At 40.8% G+C, this 11,120-nt stretch overlaps 1 protein-coding gene across 5 annotated transcripts in view; it reads left to right on the top strand.

The window, feature by feature from the left end:
• The first annotated feature begins 4,232 nt into the window (after nucleotides 1–4,232).
• sash1a (SAM and SH3 domain containing 1a) overlaps nucleotides 4,233–11,120 on the top strand; it is a 125,553-nt gene continuing 118,665 nt past the window's right edge. For 2 of the 5 annotated variants that reach the window (XM_048535887.2, XM_048535885.2), the window contains exon 1: nucleotides 4,233–5,120. In XM_048535887.2, the coding sequence (XP_048391844.2) occupies nucleotides 4,656–5,120 (465 nt within the window). In that variant the 5' untranslated portion in view covers nucleotides 4,233–4,655. The remainder of the gene's footprint in view (nucleotides 5,121–11,120) is intronic. The other 3 variants (XM_048535886.2, XM_059648378.1, XM_059648382.1) reach the window with 3 other exon arrangements.

Below are 11,120 nucleotides of genomic sequence, written 5' to 3'. Positions count from 1 at the left end.
ACTGAGGGGCCTGGGTACAGTGGACATGGAAAAGATGTTTCCACTAGTAGGACAGACTGGAGACCTGAGGGCATAGCCTTGGATTGAAGGGATGACCCTCATTACTGTGATGAGGTGGAATTTCTTCAGCCAGACGGTGGTGAATCTCTGGAACTCATTGCAACAGAAGGCTGTGGGAGCCAAGTCATTGAGTGTATTTACGACAGCGGTAGATTGGCTCCTGATTAGTCGGGAGATCAAAGGTTACAGGGAAAAAGCAGGATAATGGGGTAAAGAAACATATCAGCCACAATCAAATAACGTAACTTGATGGGCCAAATAGACTAATTTTGTTGCTACATCTTATGGTTTATATGTTAACTTGCTGCATTCCATGCACTAAAATGCATATTGCTCTGAATGCAAATGACACATTCACCTGTTTGAAGCACAAATCTTTCCATTCTTCACATGTAATGAATATTTTTTCCCATGTTATATGGTACCACTTTTACACCACACTGACTTGACTGGTTTATATTCTTGAGGTGATTGGTTGTCACCTCACGCACACAGTTCCCATTTAGCTTAGTATCTTCAGCAAACTTGATATTACACTTTGTCTCCTGATGTAAGGTGTTGATATAGATTGTTAATAGCTAAAACCCATGGACTGATCCTCAAACCGCAGTTACAGCCTGGTTCTTGAAAAGTGTTCAGTTTATTTAAAGATTTTGTTTTCTGCACGTCAACTAATCCTCGGCAAATATATTATCCCAAACCAATGAACCTTAATTTTACATGATAGCTCATTACTTTAAAGTTCTTCTACGGGATGAGAGTGTTGATGGCTCGGTCATCGCTCAATGCCCTTGTGACAGACAGTGTGAGCTGCCATCTTGAACTGCTGCAGTCCATGTCATGTCCTTGATGCTGTTTGACAGGCAGTTCTGGAATTTTAACCAGTACAACAATGATAACAGTACAACACTGAGAAGTATTAAATGGCACTTCAAATAGTGCAATCATCTGTAAGCATCCACACTCCTGAGCTGATGACAGAGGGAAACGCATTGATGAAGCTGAAGATGTTTGAGCCTAGGCCCTGAGAAACTCCTGCAGCATCTCAAGACTGAAATGTTTAGCTCCAACAACCACAACCATTTTCACTATTTATAGCTACAAACACTGGAAAATTTCCCTTGATTCCGCTGAGTCCAGTTTTGCCAGGGCTCCTGTCTGCTACGTTCACTCAAATGTTGCCTCCTTGTTGTGGCTGGTCACTCTCATCTCACCTTGGTCTTGCACCTCATATATATTTTGAATGCCTGCTGAAAATCTTCTACATCTGGTAGCTTTCCTCTCATCTACCCTGGTAGTAACACCCTCAAATATGTCTAATAGATTTGTCAAACATTTCCTCATAAGCGATGTTGATTTTGCTTGATCGTTCCATGACTTTCCAAATGCTCAGTTATCACTTATGTAATGGTTGTCTTGAGGGAAGAGAAGAGGCAAAAATATTGAGAGGTGTGTTTCCAGAGTTTAGGACCAGGTGCCACAATGGAGGAAAAGTAAATTAGGGGTGCACGAGATGCTAAAATTGGATGAGCTCAAAGATCTTGGAGGGTTCATCCCTTGTTGTGCACAAGATCTTTTCATTTGTTGAAATTAACATTCTTCCCATTGTATTGTTCGCACTCTTGCAGATGTTTACATTACTTTGGTTTAGATTTGTGACCTCTGAGCTGACAGCTGAAGATTGCACTGAGTGTAGTAGATAGTACTTTAAAAGAAAATGAGAAAAAACAAACAGATATTTGCTTATAAGGCCAGGCCTGAAATCTAATTGCAGGTATATTCTTGTTCAGAAAACACTCAATAGATGCTTCGACTCCAGAGAGGCTGTATGCTGAAGCAGATGGCAGATGTTGAATATTAACTGAGACATCATGGGGAGAAGGTCAATCTGGCAGGAAGAAGCCAGAGTTTGAATTGGTTTTTACACTCTGCTTCGGTCAGAAGGATCGTGCATGTGCAACTTAGGATAGAGGTTTGATTGCTCCCTGGTTATCCCCTCATCTCCAAATAAGTTGGAAAAAATTTGGAGAATAGAATCTTATATTACAATAACTCAATGAATATTTCTTGGAGCCTACTGGAAGATATTTGTGTGCATTGGTGTCATTAAAATCCAAGCAAGATAATCCTCTGATGTGGGGTTTTCTTAAGTGAATTGGCCAGTTACATGTCATTTTATTTTTTCCTTTTGATTTATCCCTTAACTGTGTCTGTTTGTCTGTCTGACTTTATGACCGAGTCGGAGCTAAAATTTAAAAAAATTGGATTTAAATCATAGGCATGAATTCAATACCTTGTCGTTTAACTTGCTCTGTGGCTACAAGAGCGGATTAAAGGCTGGGAATTCTGCAGCAAGTAACTCATCTCCTCACTCCATGAAGTCTTAGCAGGTGGCATGAATCAGGAATGTGGTGGAATCCATTCACTTCCCTGGAATGAGTGCTGCTTTAAGAACACTCTATAAGCTCTCCATCCAGAATAAGGCCGTCCACATTTTGCCACCCCCATCTACAACCTGCTCCATTCATTCCCTCTTCCACCATCACACAGTGGCAGCAGTATATACAGGTTACAAGATGCACTGCAGCAGTTCCTGAGAGAGCATCTTCCAATCCTGTGACATCTAAAACCTAGACGTTCAAAGTTAGCAGGTAAATGGGAACACCACCATCTGCAAGTTCCTCTCCAAGACACACACCATCCTGACTTGCAACTATATCACCATTCCTTCACTGCTACTCAGTTAAAGTCCTGGAACACACTTCCTGATATTAAAGTACATTGGCATCATGCTGGCTAGTAGGAGTTCAAGGTGGCAGTTCACCACCCCTTTCTAGGTGTTTGATTTGGGCATGGGTGCTAGGTGTGGAACCCAGTGCCTAGTGAAGAGCTGGGGCCTGGTTCAGTGACTTAGCTGCTGTTGTTGAATTGCTATTTAGTGTGGAGCTGCATCCTGAGTGATTAATGTTGGGTTCCAAATGAGTTAGATGCTCATGTGGAGCTGGCTGCTTGATGAATTGGGACCTGAGTGTTTTGGAAGGAGCTGGGAGCTCAATGAAATATATTTAGTGCAGATCTGGGTGCTTGGTGGAGGACTGAATTGAGCGATCAGTGCTGAGATGGTTTGACGCTGATGCTTAGTTGTGTTCTGTGTGCTTGATCTTTGTTAAAATGGTGACCATATTGAGTTGGATGTTGAATGCTTGGCGCGATTGGGGTATTAAATGTTTGCTGGTGTTGGGTAATTATGGGTAAATTGGAGGCTGTGTGGACTTGGGTCCTGAGTGTTTGTTGTTGGGTCCTGGATGAATTCGGTGCTGGGTGTTTGGTGAATTGGGTCAGAATTGGATGCTGGGTGCTGGGTCTTGGGTGTATTGGGCGCTAGCTAGAGAACTGGGTACTGAGTACTTTATGAACTGGTTGATGGATTCTGGGTGCATTTTGTGCTGGGTGCAAAGCTGAGTTCTGGCGAAATTGGGGTGCTGGGTGTAGAGGAACAAATCACTGCGGATACTGGAACTTGTACTGAAAACAACAGGGTCTGGAGATCAGTGGGTCAGGCAATATCCATAGCGAGACAGCAAGCTAATGTCTCCAGTCTAGATGACTCTTCATCAGAACTGGTGTGATGTGGGGAGAGGACAGCATTTGTGCTATAGTTTGTGGTGTGGGAAGAAGTGTTGGCGGACAGATGTTAATAGTTAAAATCTTGAGGTGGAGAAGAGTGTGCTGGGTGTATTGGGTCTCTTGGATGCTGGGTGCAGAGGGGTCTGCTGTGTGGATTGGGTGCTGGGTGGATTTGGGGGTGCTGGGTGGATTGGATGAATTGGGTGCTGGGTGCATTCGGTGAATTCAGCGAATCGAGTGCTGGGTGGATTGGGGGCGCTGGGCGGACGGGGTGCTGATTGCAGGTTGCACGCTGGTCGCTAGGCGTCGCTGTTGTGTCCCGGTCCGCTCTCGTGGTCCGTACTGCCCCCCGGCGGTGATCCAGGTTACCTGCTCGCGGCCGGAGCCCGGGGGGGAAAAAAAAAGCCGGGAAGCGGGAGCGCGCCGGGGCCGAGGGTTCGCCGTTCCCCCGCCCCCCCCCCCCCCCCCCCCCGGACACTGACATTCCGCGAGACAGCGGTGACGGGGAGCTTGAGTAACCGAGTGGGAGAGCCGGCGGCCGGAACCGCCTGAAGGAAAAGAGACAACGGCCAGTGAGCACTGACGGCGAGAGGAGGGGCTCAGGGTAAGGGGTGGGTGTGTAAACCAACTGGAGAGAATCTCAGTCCACAACTGATCCGAGTCAGGGACCGCACTTGATCTCCAAGGCAACCTCAATCAGAATTTTACCTTCAATTCCACTTTAATTCTAGTTCCAGTTCTCCTCTCACTCCCACCCCAGCCCTCATGTAATTCTAACCCAAATCCTGCCTCCAGTTCCAATTCTGTTCCAACCCCAAACCTAATCTTAATCCCAACCCCACTAACAACCCAAGCACAAATATCCATTTTAATCTCAATTCCTGAAGTATCCACACTAACCCTAACTCGTCCCTACCCAATTGTGATATCCTGCCCTGACTCACCCAGTTTGGATCTCCGGGTGCCCCATGGCGACTAATATTGTGCTGGAGTGGCTGAAGAGCTTAAAGTTGTCCCAGTATGGCGAATCCTTTATGGACAATGGTTATGATGACCTGGAAGTTTGCAAGCAGATTGGGGAGCCTGATCTGGATGCGATTGGGGTTGAGGTCGCTGGGCACCGGAAACTCATCAAGGCAGCTGTGGCACGACTCCGTGAGGAAGAGGAAGCTGGCACTGTTGTTTACTTCACTTTGGAACCACGGGCAACACCTCTTTGCCAGCCTTATACCTACCCCAACCTGAAGGAATATCGACCCAGAATGAGGACTGTGCTGTGGAGGGGAGCACAGAAAACCAGTAGGAAAGGGCTGAATGACATGACATCCAACAGGCGAGCAGGCCTCAAGAAAAGGGTGATTTACTCCAAGCTCATACTGAAGATCAAGAATAAGCAACAACGGGGCAGCAAACATCCTTATGCTAATAAAAAGGTTAGTGACAGGCAGTAAGGGTAGGGGGGGGTGAGTTCACTTTGTTCTGATTGAGCCTTTTGGGATATAATTTACAGGAACATGAAGGGGTCTAAAGTACTTGGCATGATTTGAGTTAGAAGGTGGTTTGAATGGCAGTAGGCATCAGATTTGCAGGAGACTTATCTTGTAACATGGACAAATCACTTGTATAGGATCAAGAGACAGCTCACTGTCAACGTCTCTTGGGCAATTAGGGATAGGTCTCTGCTTTTGGCAGTGATGTCCAAATCCCATGTTTATTTTGAAAGAATTATGCAGTGGATGAAAGGTCATTTCATATCTTGCAGGAAAATGTAAAGCAGTCACAGATGTTGGAATCTGTTAATTTGTAGTGAACATATGGGAATTTCAGTTACTTATCAGTATCTGGTCAGAACATGAGTTTGGTGTGCAGAGGGATCTGTTGGGATTCGAGACCTGTCCAGGAGTATGGACAGTTACCTGTAGTGATATTTGTGTATTGTACAGAAATACAGCAATCTGCCTGATTTTTGAATTAAGTATATTATCCAAGGAACTCTATAGATAATTTGAATTCTAAGCAGAAATCTCAAAATCTGCCCAGCATTTGAGTTTCTCACCAAGAGAGTACATTTTCTTCATGTTTTAGTGAGATGATAATCAGATACATGCTTGAGTGCCATATGGATACATAATAGCTGTCAGATATGAGATTTATTTGTTCTTTTATGTAATTCAAACAAATTTGGAGGGGATTCATCAAAATTATACAGGGTTGAAAAATTGTTAATGAGCAGTACCTTCAGATACTAGATGTATTTTTGCTGGAGTATCGAAAGCTAAGAGGGGACTTATATTTTCTTTTAAGTATGGAGAAGTTTTGGAACAGTGGTTGGAGAGTCAATGATGAAGTGTTTTCGATTTTTAAAATTTGTCACTAAGAAGTGAGAGGAGAGCTGTTGGTACATAAAATGCTTCACCACGGGGACTGGTTGGTCCTGTGAAAATTGGATGAATATTTGAAATTATAGCAAGATACAGAATGATGGGAAAAGAACAACGTAGTGGGATTCATTTTTAGCAATAGTTTAACTAACTGACATGAACGCAGTGCGATGATTATATAAGGATAAACATTTCATTTTATCATGTATTTACAGTCTGTACAGAATATAATGTATTGAATTATTTGCGCCCACATGACCTACCTTTTGGAATGTGTTAAGCATTTGAAGTCCCATAGAGTGGTCACATCTGAGATATGTATCTTCCAGTGGAACTCAATTAACAGAGTTTCCAGCATTTCTTACCCATTTCAGTCAAGTCCAAACATCTGTTTGAGTTTAGTGGTGTTAACCATTCCCCAAAGCAGTCTAGTTTTAGGCCTGAAGGGAAGGACATGATTGCACCCTCTGTTTAAAAAAAAATTGATAAAAGCCAAACATTCTTTCTGAAGACGAAAGCATAGATAAAAAAAATCTATTGCAAAATCTTTGTCTAACTGAGAGAGAGTATCAAGATGGGTCAATTGTCCCCAGTGAAACAAGAGAACTGAGAAACACTTGGTATTAAATATTCTTTTAAAAGGACAATAAATAATTAGATCAGTTAATTGGTTCCTCCAGATATTTAGTTGCAGAGAACCTGAGTTGTTTCACTTCTATTCTTAGAGGGTTGTCAAAGCAACATTTTTCCCTCATTTGGATTTCTGTATGAGTATTGGTGTAGTTGTTCTGTTGTGAAGATATTTTACCCTTGTCAGTTTGGTGAATGTACAAAATGTCAAGCTTATTGCATTGAATTTTGCTTGAAAGATGGCCGAATGTTACAATGCCTGGCAGTTTAAAAAGAATTGAACTGCTGCACTAATAGATACTTGTGCTTATGACTGGCATTATTTCTTGCAATTTGCTGGTCTCCAAAACATGCTCAGTATTCCGGCAATCACAATCCTATGTCAATCGCACGAACCAGCAATTTCGCTCAGCCTTCCTGTTGCCTGGGAAACCCTTTCCCAGCAGCAAACTATGTATGCCTGACAACCAGTTTGACACTGAATTGAAAATTGAAAGTGACCTCTTGTTATATTGAGGCTGAGTAGTTTGGCAGAGCACTAAAATGATTAGGATTTGAAGGAACACTGTGTGTTGTGTTAAAGAAATCTCTTTTTTAATGATTTCTTTTTATTGGGGCCAGCATAATTGTTTTCAAACCATTAAAACAAATAAATCAAAAACCACTTGAGTAAACTTGCCTGGCATTTTAAAGGCACTCACTGTTGAATTTTGGGAAGATTTAAAGTTGCCAAGAACTGAAAATGGATTTCTAAAATGTGGTAAATTGAGTAATGATTAAATGTTACAGTATTGTTTGAGAGAGTTAATGAGGCAATGTCACCAGCCCTTCTGAAAGGACAAATGGGCAAATCAAACAGCACCACCAGAAAGAATGCAGATGGAATTTTCTCCATATCAATGAGATGATGACATGGAAACAAAAAAATCTCTAATAATGTAGAAAAGAGAGTTTAATCCTTGATGGGTAACATGGTCATTGGTAAACATAGAAGTACTGAAATACCCCCTGCAGGAAGAGAATGGAAGATGATACATTTCCTCCAAGTGCATGATGACATGTTGCAGAGTGTCCTGAAATCAATAAGTTGGAGATATGAAATTACGTCTTGAATAATGTTTATGTATATGTGGCATTATGTTGTGCGAGGGAAAAGGTGGAGAGTGTCTTGCGATATTATTATATCAACTGGGAGCTGACGTGGACTTGTTACATTTTCTTCTGAAAGAGATAATGTTGGAAGCGAGCTTGATAACTTTCTTCCTAGGAGCTAAAATTTAGATGATAGTCATGAAAGATATTGTGGAAACCTTACTGTATCCATGGAGGCGGATAATATGGAAATGTAACAGTATGTATTGAGGTCAATGTGGAAATGTGATAACATCCCCAACAAGAAAAATGTGAAAAAGATGCAACATCTCATGGGAGATGGAAGTAACTGTATTTTTTCGATATTTTTTGACCTGGGAAGGATAATGTAACAATATGTCTAGTGGGGGCTATTGTGGAAATGTGATGACGTGCCTGGGGAAGGATGATTTATAAATTTGCAATGTGTGTATTAGGGACAATATAGAAATTCTACAATGTCCTCTTTTGTGAAATAATATGAAAAATATAAAGATGATGTGGCAGCAATATTGCATTACCGCTGAGATGATGGAATTGTAATATAATGTGGAAATGTGACAATACATTTTAGGGGTAATATAGAAATGTTGTAATATGTTTAGCAAGAAGCAATGTGGGAAAGATAAAGCTGATGTGGTTATAATGCAATATTTTCTCCGAAATGATGGAAATGTTAGAGTATCTCCCTGTACAGATAATTTGAAAGTAACAAACCACCCAAGAAAGATAATGTGGAAATGTGAAAATACTTTCTGACAGATGAAAAATGTAAATCCCTCCTGACAGGTTATTTGGAAATGATAAAATACTTCGAGAGAGGGGGGGAAATGTGACAAAATCTCATGGGCAATAATATGGAATTCATACAGCCTCTCCTGAGAGAGGTTATGTGAAATAGTGGCACATGAAAAACATAATGTACAAATATTCCAGTATTATGTGACAGAGATAAAGTGGAAAGGTGACAGTCCAGGTGCAGATGTCGCACTTGAGATAGTAAATGTGGAATTGTCGCAGAATGCTCTGAGAGTGATAAGGTAAATGTATGATACTATCTGATGTAAAAGTTCATGAGTGAATATGATGGTGATTCCTGCAACAAATCAAGTGGAAATGGCACAATCTGTCTTGATTATAAACTGTGCTATCACAATATAACCTGGGGGTTAATGTAAAAATGTTACATTATCGCCTGAGAGAGGGAACGTGACAAGATCTCCTGAGTAAGAATTTTTAAATAATACAACATTTCCTGAGTGGGATTGGTAGAATCTTGACAGTCTCCAGAGGTAGATAATGAGAAATTGATCCAGTACTTACTGAGACAGATTTGCAAATGATTTCATCTCTCCGCACAGAGAGAATGTGACTTTGTCTCAAATGAAAGATAGTAGAGTTGTTTGCATACCTCTTAAAAACATATGGAAATTTTACAGTATCTATTGAAAGAAATTTATGTGAAGGTATGACAGAGCCTTGAGAGAGAGAGAGAGAGAGAGAGCGCAAGAGAGAGCAGTAATACGGAGCTGGTATGCTAGATAATGTGGAAATAATAGTGTTTAATTAGAGATGATGGAAATATTTCTCTATCTCCTGAGTGAGATATATAGAATGTACACAAATGCAAAAATGTGGTGTTGTCTCCTAAGGGAGAAAATGTACAAATATTGCAGGACCTCATATGGCAAATGACATGAAATTGTCATTCTGTCATCTGAGAGAGTTGATATGGAATTATTGCAGAATGCTTTGAGACAGATAACCGGTTATATGATTTTTATCTCCTATAAAAGTTTATGTGTAACATAAACTACTTTATGCCGGAGATCAGGTGGATATCATTCAGTCTATCTTGAAATAATCTACAAATATAATCACATAACCTGGACATTCATGTGAAAAAGCTACATTGCCATTTTGCCTTTCTGACAGGAGATAATGTTAAGATATCTCTGAGAAATAATGTGAAAATGCGATATTGCCCCTTAAGAGCTATAGTGCAGAAAAGGTACGGTATAAATAATGTGGAAATGATTTTTTTTAGTGATGATGCGTATGTACAATATCACCTGAAACCGATAAATGTAGAAATATGGCAATATCTCCCAAAAGGGAGAATTTGGAGCTATCTCAGTAGAACCTATATCTTTTAAATTGTCTGACTAGTATTTGTTTTTAAGTGTGGGATTTCAATTTAAGCTAGTACATATGGGTTTTTGGTGTGTGAGAAGTTAATAATTGTAGCCATAGTGATTTCACTTAAAACAATTTCTGAGGGCTACTTCAACAACCTAATAAGTTTGTGTTTACAAATGGATTACTTAGGGACTTTTATAATATAGCAAGGTGAACCATTGTGTTTCAAGGTTTCTGTTAGAGATTTGTGGACTGATAGGTTTCTTTTAAACTGAAGCAAAATGCTCAAATCTCAGAGGGAGATGTTTTTTGTTTCAGTGCTGTGCTCTTGAGGAGGGAAGAATGTAGTAACACTGATTGCCATGGAGTTAGTGATATTTCCAGACTGAAAGTGTTGGTATAAACCCTGAGAAGGCTACTTGAGTCTGAGCATATTTAAGATCCAGGAAGAAAGTATCAGTATCTCCTGTCTAGGAGTCAAAGTGATGAGTATCTTAAACCTATGGAGACATTACAAAAAGTAATTCAGGTGTGAGAACTGTACAAGGATTACTGTTGGATACTGTGCAAGGGATTTCTTTAAACTTGTAAAGGAGTATTTGGGATTACAAGATTAGATTTTAAACATGTGTTTAGGCTTGACAAGAGTCGAAGGGAGGTAGTGGTGAGGGATTGTTTTTTGGACTGGAGGCCTGTGACCAGCAGTGTTTCACAGGGATTGGTATTGGAACCACTTCTGTTTGTGATTACATAAATGATTTGTTTGAGAATTTAGAAGACCTGGTTAGTAGGTTTGCAGGTCACACCAAAGTTGGCATAGTGGACAGTGAGGAAGGTTATCGAAGATTACAAAGAAATCTTGATCAGTTGGGCCAATGGGTTGAAAAGTGGCAGATGGCGTTTAAATTGAATAAGTACAAGGTTTTGCATTTTCGTAAGACAAACAAGGGCAGGATTTATACATTAGATAGCGCCCAGGGTGGTGGTGTAGAACAGAGACACCCAGGGGTTCAGGTATGTAATTGATTGAAATTTACACCGCATATAGACAGGGTGGTTAAGAAGGTTTTTAGCGCACTTGCCTTCATTATTCAAGCCTTGGAGTATAGGAGTTGGGAAGTTATGTTGAGGTTGTACAGGACATTGGTAAGA

This window comes from Stegostoma tigrinum, chromosome 9 (assembly GCF_030684315.1).
Source record: "Stegostoma tigrinum isolate sSteTig4 chromosome 9, sSteTig4.hap1, whole genome shotgun sequence".
NCBI lineage: Eukaryota > Metazoa > Chordata > Chondrichthyes > Orectolobiformes > Stegostomatidae > Stegostoma > Stegostoma tigrinum.
Note: the sequence above shows the minus strand (reverse complement) of the source record. Positions and strands in the feature narration are given on the sequence as shown.